The sequence below is a fragment of the Mirounga leonina genome, unplaced genomic scaffold (assembly GCF_011800145.1).
Source record: "Mirounga leonina isolate KUSES-001 unplaced genomic scaffold, KU_Mleo_1.0 Mir_175, whole genome shotgun sequence".
In the NCBI taxonomy this organism is placed as follows: domain Eukaryota; kingdom Metazoa; phylum Chordata; class Mammalia; order Carnivora; family Phocidae; genus Mirounga; species Mirounga leonina.
This window is the reverse complement of record NW_023270453.1, coordinates 477,863-496,191: the sequence shown is the minus strand read 5'-3', so window position 1 is coordinate 496,191 and position 18,329 is coordinate 477,863. Positions and strand designations below refer to the sequence as shown.

At 41.6% G+C, this 18,329-nt stretch overlaps 1 protein-coding gene across 1 annotated transcript in view; it reads right to left on the bottom strand.

The window, feature by feature from the left end:
• PIP4K2A (phosphatidylinositol-5-phosphate 4-kinase type 2 alpha) overlaps positions 1-18,329 on the bottom strand; it is a 170,984-nt gene that overhangs the window by 64,887 nt on the left and 87,768 nt on the right. The window contains exon 2 of the mRNA XM_035021493.1: positions 487-584. Coding sequence (XP_034877384.1) covers positions 487-584 — 98 coding nt within the window. The remainder of the gene's footprint in view (positions 1-486; positions 585-18,329) is intronic.

The following is an 18,329-nucleotide window of genomic DNA, read 5'->3' as shown; positions in this document are numbered from 1 at the left end:
TAATATATAAGGTGCTCCATAATATCTAAAATGACATTCAAATGAAGGAGAAATAATCTCAATGCCCAACATGGCCTCCAATTATGTTTTATAAAAATGTACCCTAACTCTTTATTGTTCTATGAAGGAGTCATTTCTGTTCATGAAATAGGCATTATTAGAGTTTTGTATAAGATAGCTAAGGTCCATAGCTGCTAAAAATTCCAAGCAATTTACAGCTTCAAACATTTAAATTGTAATGAGAATATCACTTTTAACATATAAGATATTCATAGAGAACAATATGCCATATGGCAAAAGGATATTACCCAAGAGGGCTTGCTGCTGCTTTTCTGAAAATGACAGATGGTTATGTTTATCACAGGATTAACTTCATCAGCAAAACTTTACTCCCACCCATTGAAAAATAATGTGATTGTAGAAATTCACAAAAATCATGCTCCTGGCAGCCATGTCAGTCCTATAAAAGGCCATACTTGTACTTACTTGTTAAAAAGGTGATTGTCCACCTTTATCTTTGAATAGGCTTTGAAGTCATCCGGCATCAACATAACAGGGATTTGAACATGGCTCAGTTCATTGATCTAGAAAAATACAAAATAAATAGCACGGGTTATTACTATCGACATGGAAAGTGCTTGACTTGAACAAGGAGCTCAGGAAGAAAACCCGGTAGACACAAGAACCTCCCGCCCACCTTCCTTCTGCTCCTATCCCAATCCATCTTTCTTGCTGCCCTCCTCACTCCCCCTTCAGGCTTTGCCACTGCCTCCAACTCACATCCAGCTCCAACTCCCACTGCTCATCTGGGTCCACCGCTGGGCCTGCGGGGGGCCTCTGGGGGGCAGTGGTAAGGGAGGAATCCTGGAGGGTGAACCCTCATGGCCAGCTATCCCTGCTTCTCCCATTTAACTTCCCACTTCCCCTCCAGAGCCTCAGCCCAGAGCTCCTTTGACCACATGTCCAGGACAACTACCCCTGTAAAGAAAATACCATCTGAGAAAGAGGGCTTTTCAACTTCTGACATAAATATTTGTTGAATTAATGAATGTGACCATTTCTTTAAATGTTCGGGTACTCAAAAAGCAACACTGTCATTCATGTGATCTTTACCTTTCTTACAGGAACTAAATTTAAAAATAAGTTTTGGGGCGGGGCATAAATTTACCAAAAGAGCAGCCTTCGTGAAGGAAGGGAAAGAGACACACGGCCCTGGGACTAAGTAAGAGGGAGATGGGCTTGAGAGGGGTCAAGACCAGAAGTAAAGATGTGGTTGCAGAAAACAAAGGGTTGGACTTGGGCGCGTGGGTGGCTCAGTTGGATGAGCATCTGACTCTTGGTTTCGGCTCAAGTCATGATTTCAGGGTCATGAGACAGAGCCCCACGTCAGGTTCCATGCTGGGCATGGAGCCTGCATAGGATTCTCTCTCTCCCTCTGCCCTTTCCCATTCTCACTCTCTCTCTTTCTAAAATAAATAAATAAATAAATAAATAAATAAATAAATAAATAAATAAATAAATAAATAAATAAAATCTTAAAAAAAAAGAAAACAAAAGGTTGGACCAAGTTCTGTCTGAGTTTCAGTGAATGGCAGGAACAGCTTTTGACACACGACTTTGAAAAGGTTGAACTTTCTCTTGGTTAATTATTTTTTCTGTCTTGGCTCCCAAGCTATACCTCCCTCGTTGCTACTAATAAAAAACCACTTTAAAGATTTATACTTCCAGTAAATTCCAGAAGATTCTCAGAAGGGTTCTCAGTTACAAAAACAAAGAAAAAAATGGGTTCTTTGATAAAGCAGAGTGATTAACACATTGCTGGGTTCCTAGAATGTAGAGAAAATCTTCAAGATGCCTTCCTTCTCCTAAAAAGAGTTTAATCCACAGGGAATGCGATGACTATCAAGCAAGCATGAACAGAGCAGTTTCTCTGAAAATAAATACCAATTTCGACATTTAGTTGGGTCAAAGGAAAGCTGGGGAGCTCAACCAAACACTTCAAACCTTAAATGAGGACACCTGAAGGAAGTAAAAGGAGTCCCAACAGGTGGTGGAAGTAAATGCAAATGGTGTCTGGGGAAAAGCATCTTCAGTGCAGGCCTCCAGGAGTCCCACAGATTTAGTTTAACCAAACGTGAGTGCACAAAGATAATGAGAGTGGGATTCAGCAGAAACAAAAATTATTTTCATGACTTCAGCTATTAGAATGATCAGATACAGGGCGCCCAGGTGGCTCAGTCAGTTAAGCATCTGCCTTTGGCTCAGGTCATGATTCTGGGGTCCTGCATTTGAGCCCCACGTTGGGCTCCCTGCTTCGTGGGGAGTCTGCTTCTCCCTCTCCCGCTCCCTCTTCTTGTGCCCCCTCGCCACCAAATAAATAAATAAAATCTTAAAAAAAAAAAAAGAATGATCAGATACAGAAAAGAAAAAAAACCCATGTGTAAAATGTATGAAGAAGTAAAAAATGGACTGGTAAAAATGAGTAAACTATGAGACTTTCCAAATGACCAGTCAGGTTGAAAGAGAATCCAATAAAGCTTTTACAAAATGAAAACTATAATTGGTGAACAGAAACTAAAACAAAAACAGCCCCTCATCTAGGGCTTCGGCAGGAGACTGGATAACTGGTATATTGGAGGGGAAATCTGAGGAAGTTACCCAGAATCCACAAAGAATGAAAATGTAATATATAAAAGAATGATTAAGGAAGGGAAAAAAAAGAAGAATGGTTACAACAGGGGGTTTGGAGTGAGTTTACATGAAATCTTAGAGGAAGGGGATAGAGTAGGGGGAAAAGACAATATTTGAAATATAATGGCTGAGTATTTCCCACCACTGATGGAAGTTATAAATCTATGGATACATAATATGCAATGTACACAAAATAGTCTAAGAAGAAATCCACACCTAGATACACTGTAATTAGACTGAAGATACCAAAATCAAAGAGAAAAGTGGCCAGAGGGAAAAGACAGAACACAAAGACGGAATGACAACCAGATGGACAGCCAACTTTTCAACAGCAAAACTGGCAGCCCAAAGACAGTGGTAGATCTTCAAAGTGAAAAAGGACTGTTTACATAAAACTGTATACTGTGGTATATTTTTGGCCCATTATCCGGGTTCCTGGCACAAATCTAAAACCCTTGGAATTTCCAGAGTGACAGGAAATATCTTCTGCTGTTCATAAGAGGCCCTTTCTGAACACCCCTGAATTTATGCTAATGAGGTGACTCAGGGTGGGGCTGGTCACCAGAATGACCAAGTAAGTACGACTTTGGCACGTTCAGCCCTGCTCACTGATCTCAGGGAAGGGGAAGGAGGTTGCCAGAGATTAAGTTCCATAAAAACTCCTGAACAAGACGTGGTGAGCTTCTGGGTTGGTGAACATATCTACACGCAAGGAGGAGGCACACCCCAGTTCCATGGGGACAGATGCTCCTGTGCTCAGGACCCTTTTGGGCCTCGGACTATGTACCTCTTCACCTGGCTGTTCATCCAGATCTCTTATAATATCCTCTACAGTAAAGTGGTAAATGTGCATAAAGGTTTTCTCTGAGTTCTGTGAGCCACTCTAGCAAATTAATCAAACCTGAGGAGGAGGTCATGGAACCTCCGATTTAGAGCCAGTAGGTGAGCAGCGCAGGTGACAGCCTGGGCTTGTAGTTGGTGCCTGAAGGGAGGGCAGTCTGTGGGACAGAGCCCTTACTAACCCATGGGGGCTGGTGCTGTCTCCAGGAAGGCAGTGTCAAAATGCACGGCTTTGTGGTACTGGAAAAAACACACGTGGGGTAGAGCCACTGAAACTGTCTTCCAAAAAATGAGAGCAAAATAAAGGCTTTTTCATAGAAACAAAAACCGAGACCTTACCGACAAAGGACCTCACTAAGGAAATGGATAAGCTTTAGTAGCATATTATTTAGACTGCAAGGCTATAATTCAGAAAGTAAATGTTACGCATGGAAGGTCTGAGATACAAAAAGAATTGGTAAGCAAATAAATTGGTAAATATGAGGATAAATAAAGTAAACATCACCTATATAAAGTAATAATGCTTAATTCATGGGATGAAAATGTACAGAAATAAACACTGAATAACAACAGAGTTTAAGTTGGGAAGCAGACGAAGTTACATGCCCTTGTATTATTCAGGAGGAGAGTAAGATATAACTTTAAGTATCATGATAACATTTAAAAGGCAAACATTAAAAGAACAGAAACAGAGTATCTAACTTCCAAACTAGTAGAAGGGGAAAAACAGAATAAGAAAACAAATAAAACTCATTATTTTAAAAAAGAGAGCAAAGAAGAAAACATAAACACTGCAAAAATGGGACAAATGGAAAGTAAAAGGTAGAAATTCATCTGGATATATACATAATCCCAATAAGCATACATACACTAGCAGTTAAAAACAGACTGTCAAAATGAGTGAAAAACTATAAGCTATATGCAAGAGAAACATCTAAAACATAACTCAAAAAGGTGGAAAGGAGCAGAAAAAACATATTAAATAGTACCAAAAATTATTGGGAAGCTAGTTGACCTTTACTAACATCAGATAAACTAATAACTTTAAGACAAAAGTATTATTAAGGATAAAGAAGGCCTGTACATAATGATAAAAGGTTCAGTTAGCCAGGAAGATAGGATTCATATTTTAAGTACCAAATTAGCCTGGAAGTACACAGCAAAAACCGTTAGGACCTCAGGGAAAAGAGGCAACCCATTACTATAGAGGAAGATTTGAATATGCCTTCTGGATAGTTCAAACAGCCAAAAAATTAAGAAAGGTAAAGATTTTTAAACAATATATTGAACATCATTCAATCAATATATGCTGTACACCTATGACTGACAAGTAGTCTTCCAGATGCTTGGAATATGTGACTGAAAACAGATTAAGATGCCTGCCCTCCTGAAGTTTACATGTGAGTGGGAAGAGTCAACAAATAAAAGATACACTTAATAAATTACTTTGTTAGACATAAATTACCTACTATGTTAGAAGACTATGAAAAAAAAAAGAGCAGGATAAATGGGTAGAAAACGCCCATCACTGCATGGGTGAGGGTCACTGAAGTATTTTAAATTGGGAGGGCTGGAGTAAGCCAAGGTTTGGAAGAGAAGAGAGGTTTAAACCCCAGTGCAAAGGCCCTGGGGCAGGGTGTGCCTGGTACACTTGGGACATGGAGACCCCTGTGGCCGGAGCAGATTACCTGAGAGAGAAAGAGTAACAGAGTTGAAATCACTGGAAAGACTGGCTTTTATTCCAAATGATATGGGAGCTGTTGCAAGGTTCTGGGTAGTGGAGTGATGACATCACTTAACTTAGGGTTTTAAAAAGATTACTGGAGGGGTGGGGGTGGCCACAATTATAGAAGCACAGAGCAGTGACAGCAGTGTAGGTAGGAAAAGGGGTATTTTTTGAAAGTGGAGCCAAGATTTCCTGAAATTCTGGATGTGGGGTGTGAGAAAGACAGAAGCCAAGACCAAGTCCGAGGCAACTGCCTGAGCAATTAGGGGGACAGGGCTGCCATCATCCAAGGTGGGGGACAATTCCTTCTTATGCCTTTCTGAATCATGTTAAAACTGAGTGCTTTAATAATCTTTTAAAAATGACAAAATGGAAAACATATATGCAAACTATCATGCTATTTATAACATACATATTATATATATACATATACATATATATATATAATGTTTGGCGCTGCAGATTCTCGAACCTTATGATCAGATTAGATACCGCCACCCGTGTTTCCTCACCCACTTTGATTTTCATGTGGCACTTGATTTTTTTTTACACAACTGCTCAGCACCCAGCTTCCCAAAGATACCACGTCCTTGAAATGAATGCAGTACAATCTAAGTCAAATTGTGAACTCCCTCAAGTTAGTCGTTTGCATGCTATCTTACAGATGCTGAGCATCGCTGCATTTCTCTTGAAATTCGAAAATATCCTCTGGCACTCCTGGTAAATGTGCTGCAATGCCCTCCAGCACCTTGGCAGAGTTTGGAAAGCACAGAGATAAACAGCAGATGTTTAAAACAGCAAATGATATAATCTAATTATAGAGTAAAATCATCAGAATAATCCCTTAAAATTCGTGGCAATGAATCCATAACCTATAAGCACTTTGGATTCATCCCAAACAAGCTTAGTTACAACCAGCAGTTAATCCTTAACCTGTATAAACTGATGATCTCTACAAGCAGTTTTATTGCAGTAACTCCATATCAACTGCGTTTGTGAAAGGTCAAATTACAATTCTGTTCCTTTCAATTATTTCAATAACTTAAACAGGCATCACTTTTAGTCTCCTCTATACTATATTATTAAAATCTCCTTCATGTTATGATCCATAAAAATGTAGGAAACTGCCACTTAACAAAAACACAAGGCTAATTTAAAATCATATATTCTCTTCTATTCATTTTACCCAAGTATCTTTTTTTCTTTTTAAGATTTTATTTATTTGACAGAGAGAGCACAAACAGAGGGAGAGAGAGGGAGAAGCAGGCTCCCTGCTGAGCAAGGAGCCTGATGTGGGACTTGATCCCAGGACCCCGGGATCATGACCTGAGCTGAAGGCAGACGCTTAACGACTAAGCCACCCAGGTGTCCCATCATTTTACCCAAGTATCTTAAATATTAAATCATTCTCAGTATATCTGTGAAAAATCAGAAAATACATATCTTTATACCAACATCGAATATCCAAGTTCAAAGACAAGAGAATAAGAACTGAAAATCAAGCTTTGTGACAAGCACAATTAGAACAAAGCTGGATGACTGATCAGTTTTTCTATATCTTGTGCAAACAGGAGTGTAAATAAAAACAGAGGACATTTACAGGGTGGCAAGGGGAAGCCGAGGAGCGATCACTTCATATCACTTACCCCAAATTATACAGAAAAAAGTCAGAGAGAACATAATAAATTTTCCTATCACAACGTAGGCTCGGAGTGACTACCAAGAAAGCAAAACCCAATCGGAAGTAGGAGCAACCAAATCCCTGAATTGCTACAGCTCATGCTGTTGGGATCTGGATTGGCAACATTATCCTCTTTAGAAAGAAAGCAAGAAAAGAAACTTTTTTTTTTTAAAGATTTTATTTATTTATTTGACAGAGAGAGACAACGAGAGAGGGAACACAAGCAGGGGGAGTGGGAAAGGGAGAAGCAGGCTTCTCGCCGAGCAGGGAGCCGGATGCGGGGCTCGATCCCAGGACTCTGGGATCATGACCTGAGCCAAAGGCAGCCGCTTAACTGACTGAGCCACCCAGGCGCCCCCAAAAGAAACTTTTTGAATCCTTTCTGCTTTATAGAGTTCCTGCTCTGGAAAAAGTTTTATGGAAAAAAAATGTGAAAACCTTTCAGCCAAAATGGAACATGTGATCTGAGAATTCACCGATATTCACTCACCATCCATTCTTTCACCAGTGCAACACATGAGTGTCCGCTCTGGGTTGCGCACTGCACAAACACCAGTGTTCACCCTCACAGTACTTATAGTCCAGAGGGGCATGCACATTAATTGAAGAAGTGCTCAAATGTAAAATTCCAACAGTGACATGTGTCGGGAGAGAGAAGGACATCAGGCTAGGAGCAAGCATGATGGAGCTTAGACAAGGGCAGGAATGAGTAAAGGAGGAGCAAGACTTGAGCAGAAGGCAGGTGGGGAGGAGTCCAGGAAGTAGGGTCACAGGTGCAAAGGCCCTGTGGCAGGAGGGGGGCACAGTTAACTAGAAAAATAAAAGGTTAACATGTTAGGAATGCAAAAAATCAAGAGGGCACGTGCCAGGATGGGGCTGAACAGCATGCCTCTGAGGACCATAAGAGGCTACTGTGGAACTCCAGGAGAGGCTAGAAGCCTGGCACAGCGTGGAGACAGCAGAAACAAAGAAAGTAGATTCCAGTGATGCTGAGGTGGTAAAAACATGGACTTGAGTGACAGGACAGACCATGATTCCATTTACTGAGTCAGAGCACTTTAAGGGAAGAGTTCAGTTTTGAACTTGTTAAATTTGATGTGCTCTTTTGACATCTTAAATGTTGATGTCAGGTAGGCAGGTGGACATGTGGATCTTTAGTTCCCAGGGGAGGCTGGGGCAGGACATAAAAATATGCATTATCCACATATAAGACAGTAGTTCTTCCTCAGGAGTAAATGAAGTAAGCTGGAGAGTGGGGGGGTGGGGTGGCAAAAGCAGTCTTGAGGAACATTAATGGTTAATAGCATGGAGAGAAGGATGAGCCCTCAAAGGAGAAAGGGAGGCACTGTATCCCCTCAAGGACATGAGGGAGGGAGTCAAGAACAAAATAGGACAAGAACAGTGTTGACCGCTTCGAAGAAGTGGGAAGTCTAGCTGGACTGAGCACCATGGGGTCTTTGGCAACCTGAGCATGAAGGGTTCTGATGGAGGCTAGCGATGGAAACCAGAGCGGAGAAGCTGAGGGGAGCAGGTGAGGGGAGAGAACGCAGATGCTGAATCTGGCTGGTTTCTAAGTCTAGAAGAGAAGGAGGGAGAGAGGCAGAGGGATGAGGGATGGAGGGGACCCCTGAGAGAAGGGAAGTTGCTTCCACAGCCCTTCTAATGGCGGGAGTGGGTGGGATCCCGTAAACGAATGGGCTGTGGGGAGGCAGCTCCTCTAGCAAAAGAGGGAAAGTGACGGGGTTGTGTGGAAGCAGCAGAATCTGACTGAGGGAGGTTGGCCATTCCGTCTACTGGCAACTATCCTCTCTGGGAAGGAGGAGTTATGGGCATCCGTGGAGAGTGAGAGGCAGGTTGGGGGCCGGGGGGCGGGGGGGGGGTTGCTCAGAGGCTTGGAGAGAACACAGAGAACTTGAAAGAATGACCACAGAATGTGGGAGAACAAGTTTGAAGAGGGAAATACAGCTGGGCTTTGGGGCTGAGCGGGGTCCATCTGTAGTCTGTGACAGTTCATTTACAGGGAACCAAACGGACCCGTGGAGTGACATCCTGGGCAAAGCTCGGCCTCAGGGTGCGGGTGCAGAAGCGGAGGGTGGCTGGGTCCCCTTCAGGTGCAAGGTTTTGGAGAGTCAAGTGTGACATAACGAGCAATGGAGTTCCAGGGTAATCACTTGGAAATGGAAAGTCCGCACCAAACACTCCCCTGTCATTGACGGGGGCAGCACCTACACACCGGGTGAGGTACAAAGCCGAGAGAGAAGAAATGCTGGTGTCTAGACAGTAAGTGCCACAGGAACCATGAGCAGGGAGGCGCTGTGGCAGGTGTGACGGCTCCTGGGAGGGAATGAAGCCCAATGTGGCTCTCGACAGACGGAGAGATGTGACTAGTGTTTCATTTAAATGTCTGGAAAATGCATACTTTTAGTTACTGCAACAAATCCCAGCTTCACAAATCAGAACACCCCAGGATGTGGGAAATGTTTCGCCCTCATTATTAGAGAAGAAAAAAGAAATGGAATGTGATTATACTCACTCCTTGGTTTACACAGACTCATAAGATGATGAAATTAAAAGAGAATCTTAGAGATCCTAGCCTAGTCTCTCATTTTGCAGATTACGATGTGTCCTGGTATATCTACCCCTTTATAATCGAGTCGCAGCTCCATTCTAAGTTATATCAGACGGCTACTTCTTGGGCATCTTATCTTTCTTTCATTCGTGATGGCTTCACATTTCCTTTGGGTTTCTGTTTTCCCCAGAAATTCTCCCCCCAAACCACTGGGTCAGGTTACGAGTAGCTAGATCTCATGATCTGTGAACAAATACTTCACAAACCAGAGGATCTACCATTTAAAAGCGTTTAATTAGTAAACACTATTTTTCAATAGTGTGCCCATGAGCCCCTATATTATCTTCTTCTATAAGCTCACCTGTACACAATATTCATTGGTTTCACCAAAATGTATTAATTATATGGCTGCCCAATAACTGAAAGGCTATTTAACTTTCTGGATAATCTCTCCTTTAGTCTGACATTACACAAATCAAAATATATCCTTGTTTCTAGTTGACATTCTTGAGCTCATGGTAATGACAATGAGTTACCATCTTGAATAAGGTTAAGTTAATCCTGTTAATTTCTATTTTCCACACACAGCTTTGGGTTGTGAACACTATTTCAGGACAAAATTCTTGGGTTTCAAAGTCTTCAGGGTGAGAAAACTTTAATAGTTTGACATTCTATCTAGCCCAACCATTCCATATGGCCCACCCCAAAATTGGTAGCAAAACTCATAGTTTTATCATCACTAGTTTACATTTGCAATTATTAGTACTTAACAAAGCATTAGCACTTTTTTCTTTCTTTATAGCTACTTACATAGGGAACACACATACACAGTTATATTGATACATGCTACATAATATCCATGAAAGGAAATAAAACAATTGTGTCCACCATTACTACTCGGAAGGAAGGAATGACACACACCTCCCATAAAAGTAAGCATACATTATGAAATACAAGTAGTTTTAAATTTATGGAGATAAAAGTTGTTTTGGAGTTCATTCAAATTTTATTAGGTTAACTATACACTGAAAGCACTAGTTATATTATTAAGGCCGCATTTAAGGTTCTTCAGGTTGCAAGTAATTAACTCTCATAACAGAAGTGCAGTACCACTTTATACTTATGAGTACTTCAAAGTTGTCAAAACATTTTGGCAAATATTTTTTCATTTTGTATATTCATGGCCCTATAAAGCTCAAGGGCATAAAAGTATTGTAAATACCCCCATGCAGACAGGCTGTAGGATGTGTCTCCCAGGACCTGGGAAGAGCCTCACTTCCGTTCATGCCATGCCAGTCACCCCCAAAACAGACAGGTGTGGACCAGCTCTGCTTTTCTGCCTCGCCACTGGGCATCAATATGGACAATGCTGGGGCCCAACTTAAGACATCGAATAAAGAAGCTTTGTTGTCAGTCTCAATAGAAACCAGGGCAAAGGGGTGCAAGGAGGGTTAGTACCAAGGTTTAGTACAATGTGGCCATATATAAATCAAGAGTGGGGGAGAGCAGAGAGAATGTGTGTAGAGTGGAGAATACTGATGGGCATGGGGTGGTGAAGGAGGAGGACGGGAGAGGTTCTGAGGTCTCCGCTCAGCTTTGCCTAACTCACTTTAACACTTGGCATTAACCTTGCTGCTAATACTTAGTGGACACCTGCCAAGCATCACATTAAGCACTTCAGGTACAGTACCTTATCTGATCTTGACAAGAGAATGAAGTAGATACTATTATTTATCCCCATTTTCCAGATAAGGAAATTGAGGCTTAGTGAGATTAGGTAAACTAACCAAGCCTGTCTTGCTCAGGCAATTCACTTGAGTTACTTCAAATATAAAATTGAGACAGTGGGATTGGCTGACCCTAAGATCCTTTGGAGCATCTGACAGACTATAAGGTAAGATTCACAGCAACTTCATAAGATGTCCACCTGAGGTTCGTGAGTTCAAGCCCCACACTGGGCACAGAGCTTACTTAAAAAAAAAAAAAAAAAAAAAAAATCCACCTGAAATTTTAAGTCTTCCATTGTGCCAAAAATTTCTAAAAGATTCCTTATCTTTTTTAAAAGGGGAATAATTAAATAGATGTTCAGAATACATTATTAAACACATTTAACTGAATTTGCACCATGGTCTGTTACAATTACATCAGCTATGATTTCAATAAGTGCAATCTAAATTTGGAAAGACCTGTTAGCACTGAAAAGTTATCATTCTTCTGACATTCCTTGTCATTTCAAAAAAGGGAAAATAACTATTCCTCAAAGCTCCATTAAATCACAATGAATCATAAACAGTATCCTTGAAGGATACAAAATTGATTTACAAAGCAATTATTTATTAAAGCAAATTTTCTAAGTTTTCCTTTATGAAAAATATGATTAACATATAGTAAAATTTATATGGACTAAAATATGGACCTACTCAGAAAAGGTATCTCGATTCCTCTCCTCAGAAAAACATTCAAAGGTACTATCCCATTCAAGACACCTCCTACGCTGTAAAACATAGGTTTGCTTTTTGGGGGTCAGATCTGCCGACCGCAGTCGTTATCCCTCCTGCAGATATAACACTGAGTTCATACTGGCAAGAAAATAGAGTTTGCAATTAAGCTACAAAAAAGTGGGCATAATAAATAGCTACTGGACAAGGAATAAATAAGACCCAGCTGGTAATGATTCTGAAATTAAGACATACAGAGGTGTTCCCACTAAGCCATTTCACACTGCAGTATTTAAAAAATAAACTTCACTACTTTATATGATTTGTAAATCAAGCAAAGACTATGCTCATAAATAGTGAGGCTTATTAATGACAATTAATTCAGATATATTCAGCCTAAATACTATGTTCCCAGACTAATACATAATTAGTAATTTGTTTTCACTCAGTCAAGAATAAACAAAAAAGAACCACCCCCACCCCCCGCGCCAAGAGAAAACCAAAAAAAGAAAACTTCCATGGAGACACTGAGATATTTATTCTGATTATGATAGACAATTCACTACAAATTATGCCATACTGATGTAATAGGAGGCACCCAGCACGTGAACCCACAGGCTAAGCTGCTGGGCATAAGGGTGGCGGGTGGGACCTGTTTTCAGAGCAGCATGTCCATCTAAGGCTGGGACAAGACAGATGGCGAGAGTGAGAATGATCTCGAAAGGCCAATTATCCAGGGGCACCTGGGAGCTGAGGTTGATAAGCATGAGACTCTTGATTTCAGCTAAGATCGTGATCTCCAGTGGTGAGATCCAGCCCCCAGTCTCGGAGGAGCCTGCTTAAGATTCCCTCTCCCTTTGCCCCCCACCTCCCCGCCCCCTCCCCATTCATGCTCTCTCCAAAAAGAAAAAAAGGCAATTTATTCCTCTTCAAAAATCTCAAAACACAGATTGAGGCGGGGTTACTTTACCTTCTTTTACCTACTTTACCTACTTTACCTTCCTACCATTTAAATGAGTGCATATTTTAAAATATAATTTGATAATAAAAACAAAGTAGGTAAACTGCAGAGTGATAAACCTGAGCAAGCGAAACCCAGAGGACTCAAGAGCAGTAAGGACCCAACGGGAAAAAGGACCCGATGCATAACTTGACATGACTATTGTTTTGGATACTCTTTTAATTAATTTCTTAGGGAAATCAAATAATAAATATGTCAAATCAGATTCCCTAGACTTTACAAATTTCACACTTGCCTCTGGTCTACAAAAGGATCCTGACTTCACAATTACAAAAGTGGTACAAGTTCACTACTAATGTTAAAAATGTCTTCTTCTGGGGCACCTGGGTGGCTCAGTTGGTTAAGCGTCCGCCTTTGGCTCAGGCCATGATCCCAGGGTCTTGGGGTAGAGTCCTGCATCGGGCTCCCTGCTCAGCGGGAAGCCTGCTTCTCCCTCTCCCCTACCTGTGCTCCCTTTCTCACTCTCCCTCAAATAGATAAAATCTTTAAAAAAAAAAAAAGTCTTCTTACCCCTCCATATACCCCTTCGTATCAGTGTCCAAAGACAGATACTTACCACTTACTGGACTCATCCTAAAAAAACAAAATTCCTTTGTGACTCTATGGTTTATAAGCAAAGAAGGATCCCACCCATCCACCAAATAAGTTTCTTTGGACATTTCTGCCCTAGGGTTCATTGACTTTCGGAAGTGAACAGGTTGAAAACTAAAATTACTACTTCTGTGAGGTAACGGGGTTCCCAGCGCTATGGGAACAAATCACAGCTCGAAGTTCTAATGCCTTCTGTCTGGGTTCTACAAACACCAGGGTCATTTAAATGTGAACCAGAACTTTCCCTGGTTCTCCCCAAAGATATATAAAATGACCTCGGGTGCATTTTCCAGAGTGTGACCTAGGAAAGGTCATCAAGATTGTACGTGTCTCTCCCCATGCTCTTCTGCAGAGCCCTGTGCACTCACTGCTTGTGGGGAGGGTGTGGAGCAGGGGCTTGACAAGGAGCTGGGAAGCAGAGAGACCTAACTTCGAGGATTGTTAACAATAAATTTTAACAAATTAGGCAGACCTGCCTGGTTTCGAGAGAATTACCCAATTAGGTGCAATACCTATTACCACCCCTTCCAAATGCCTGAGAAGTGGCTCCTAAAAACTTGTTACATTTAATAGTTTGTAAAATGGGGCTCTCATCAGCAACTTATATACCGAAGCTCATATTTTGTGATTGAGATAGCAATCATAATGTCCTTAGATAAAAAACATAATAAAGGCACCATTTTCCCTTTCTTTTACTAATTTTCTTAATAAGTTGGGGGGATTACCTAAGATTTTTTTTTAATCTTTTTACTGTCTTTTTGATACCTAACTTGTAATTTCTTATTCCCTATTAGAAAAATACCCATTCATTTGAGCATCAGCTCCCAGTTGGAAATAATTTTATAATCTTGTAATGAAGATAGCTTGAAATAATAAAGAATTTAAACAACTGAAGTCTCAATATGACTCGAGCACGTAGCCTGCACTTGGAATGGTGTGGCTCTCATTATAACTTAGACTGCAAATTGAAAAGCAATTTCAAAGTTCTGAGGTTTCAGAGGGGCAGGCAGAGCAAATTAGAGTCAATTACAGAGGTAGAAAAAACAGGCAGCTGAAAATGTTTGTGAAGTGTATTTTTATTTGTCTTGAGGCAAGAGGTCAATTTTCTACAGCTACTCCATCACTATTCATTAAAACTGTTTTAAAAGTTAGTATCTTCGTATTTGCAGATAAGGCAAAATTAAAAAAAAGCAAGTGTATTTTAATTAAAGCCTTCTTGTGAAATGTGAGCTACCTTCAAATGTCTAGAAAATAAATGCTTTATTTTGATGAGCCAAATAAAACTGTTCTGATAGCAAAGCTGAGTAGAGATGCAAATCAAAGCACAAAGGTCTGTCATTCCAACATCTATAAACTCAAAAGCCCAAATTAATACACTTATGGGGATTTTTCTGTTGAACAAGGATCATTAAGTCAATCTTTTGATAAATGGCTACTTGACTAAAATTAAAATGTCATCAGAAATATTTAAACTCTTGCTTAGAATCTTAATTTATAACATAGACACACACTCTACTATACACCATCTGTCAGCTTGGTATCTGCAATCTCAATCAGATTTCTGATGGATGTTCCCCATTGGCTGGCCCAATGCCAACTTCATCCAAAAGAATGAAATCATGTTAAAATTTTACCTCCCATGAACCAAAGAACCTGACATGAAACTGTTGAATTAAGGCCAAAAATTTACAGGCTTTTACAGAAGTAATACTGGCTTTAAAATTTTCAAGAAAAATGCTGCCAATGAAAACAAGATCTTGCCGTGTGAATGTGGTCTTGGGAGTCGGGAGATCTGGGATAGAGCCCTCATGCCACTTCATCACTGCCTAACCTTAAGCAAATTGCTCCAGCTCTCCAGACCTTGCGTTATGCTTTAAAAAATGAGTTCGAGGGCGCCTGGGTGGCTCAGATGGTTGGGCGTCTGCCTTCAGCTCGGGTCATGATCCCCGGGTCCTGGGGTCGAGTCCCGCATCGGGCTCCCTGCTCTTTGGGAGCCTGCTTCTCCCTCTGCCTCTCTCTCTCTGTCTCTCATGAATAAATAAATAAAATCTTTAAAAAAAAAAAATGAGTTCGAGAAGACAAGAGATTGTAAATGATGTGTTGTTTGGCCCAGACAGTGATTTAGAAAATGCTTGAATTAATTACCAAATTTTTTCAGACTTGAGAAAATTTACATCCAGATTTGGATTTCTGGCTTCTTTGGAAAACAGGAAGATCTGGCATCTTGCCTGGCATCATCTGGTGCTAAGTACCAGTGGGGATGCACCCACTAGCTGGGCACAGGGCCCACCACTCTCTATAGTCATCGGCCTGGATGACCTCACTCACTCTAGGGTTTCAGCCACCACTGGGCTCCACTGCCTGCATGGGAGGCAGTCCCACAAATAAAAGGGAATCGTAAAACAACTTTCCACAGAGATTCTCTTAATTCCTGGAAGAAACAGATGATCTCATGAAGTGTTTTGCTTATATGGGTGTCGGAGGACAGGGACAAAGGTAGGAAGAGAAAGCCCACAGCTCCAATATTATAATCGACGGCATTGAATGATCTTGGTCCCTCACTGAAATGGACATAAAGTCTCGAAAGGGATGCTAACCTGAGGCAGGTCCCCCCGCGGCTGGCTGGAACCATGCCTTCAGCCTCTCTCCAGAAGGGTACCGCAGTTGACACACAGGCAAGGTGCGATCAGAGACACAAGAACCACGTGGAGAGGACATCCTTTGAATTCCTGTACCCGGTGGATCTTAAGGCCAGCCTACCCCTGCCATCCATCCCAGATCTCCAAACCAACCAACTCTTTAAGTCAGGGCAAGTGAGGTTTCTGCCACTGTGATTGAAGACATTCAAATACAACACTCATATGCTTAGTCAAGGTCAAATGAATACAAACCGCACTCGTCTGAGGACGTGAATACCAGCAATGACGCAGCACTCCAAGAAACTGACCTTCAAAGTTTCCAATGAACAAATTTTACTTTTAATGGTCAGCTATCTAATATGCCAAAATAATTTCATGCTTCCTGATATCTTTTTGTATAGTCATCCTGCAACGAGGACATCCTAAGCATACAGTGCCCTCGGTGGACTGTGAAGAAGCAGCTTCCATAAGGCACTGGCAGATCCGATGCTGACGCGATGCTGGCAGAAGGCCTACCTCGCACACCCCTCTGGGAGTGGGGCCTGCAGACTACGCTGAAGATGGGAGGAGTTTGGTGTGTCCCACTGGCATGCCCCAGGAGGACCAATCTGCTGAAAAGAGTAAGGAAGGAGAGACAGCCACGCATTGAGAAAACCACTCATTCATGCACAGGATCAATAAAACCCACCAGATGATGGGGAAGGGGACAGGCATGTATAGTTCAGCCTTTTTTTTTTTTTTTTAAAGAAAGGATTCCTTCAGCAAACTTCCTAGTTGGGAACGAACCTATATTAAGATTCCAGAAGGGAAGCATTGAATTCCTGATTCTGTCGGGGTTGGACTTTTGTTTTTCTTTCCATGAACAGAACAGAGGGTCAGCTTGTTTTATTGCACAAGAAAGAACAATATGAGGAAGGTTACCATTATGCAGTTTTTATAGCTTTCCTGGATTCCTGTTTTAAGTGATGAATTGACCATGCATTTTTATCTCCTTCCCTTCCAGAAACCCTGCTAAAATGACAATAAAGTTAGAGATGGAAAAAACAACCCTGGCCAAAAGAAAAAAAAAAGAAAGAAAGAAAGAAAAGAAAAACTTGGAGAGCAGACCACAGTAGAGGAGAAAATTTCAAATACTTTTAAAAGACAGCAGATAGAGCCCTGTTAACTGATGTCAGAGGAAAGTCCCACCTCAATGTCACTGGTCACTTTGCTCTCATAGATGCAGAGGCCCTGGCGCCTGGAGTTTGGGTGGCAGAAAGTGTGTCCCCGTTGCCAACCACTGTCACTGCCCATGGGAGACAGGGGATTGCTTCCTTAGAGAACTGAACCCAAGGGGCTTCAGAGTAGGGAACGCTAGGCACAGAGCGGGGCGGGCTGGGGCACAGGACCAGTGGAAATCTCCACTCTCATCCCTGGGACCTCAGCCCCCACACTCTGCTCTGCTGCGATCACACCTGGCCACTCCCTGAGGGGACACTGGAGGCTTCCCCTCTGGAGAAAGTCCCCAGAGAAAACTCCATCAGTGGGCAACGACGGGAAGGCTAGACCCTCCCCAGCCACCCACCCGAGAGCCCACCAGCTAGCAAGTGCTGCCCCTCCACAGAGCAAGAACCTGCAATCTGCTTCCTCGTCTTGTCCCGAAATCTGAATGGATAGCCATGAACCACCAGACACGTGAGGAAAGCCTCTAACATGAAAGAGGCACTCAAACAAATCTCTAACTTTTTCAGTGATATTTTACCCCATGCAATGCTAAATTATGACATTCAGCATTTTACTAACTACTCAAAATAACTGAGACATAGAAAGTAGATGCTATCACTTTAACCAAAAGCTGTGTATTATTTTAACCAAAAAGAGGGGTGAGAGCGGAAAAGAAATAGGCCTACGAGGGCGACAGCATCATCTCTCATGGCAGAAAGTCGACAGATAATGTTTACCATTGACAAACGCACAGACAAATACAGAAATTACCTAGAAATATAGAGGTACATACCAGGGTTAATTATTATTAAGCATACCTGTGTGCTAATATGGAAAGTTCTCTAAGAAATAGTATGACATGAAAAAAGCAAGATGTGTTTACTGTGCTCCCATTTCAGTTTCTGAGAAGGGTTATACATGTACATATTT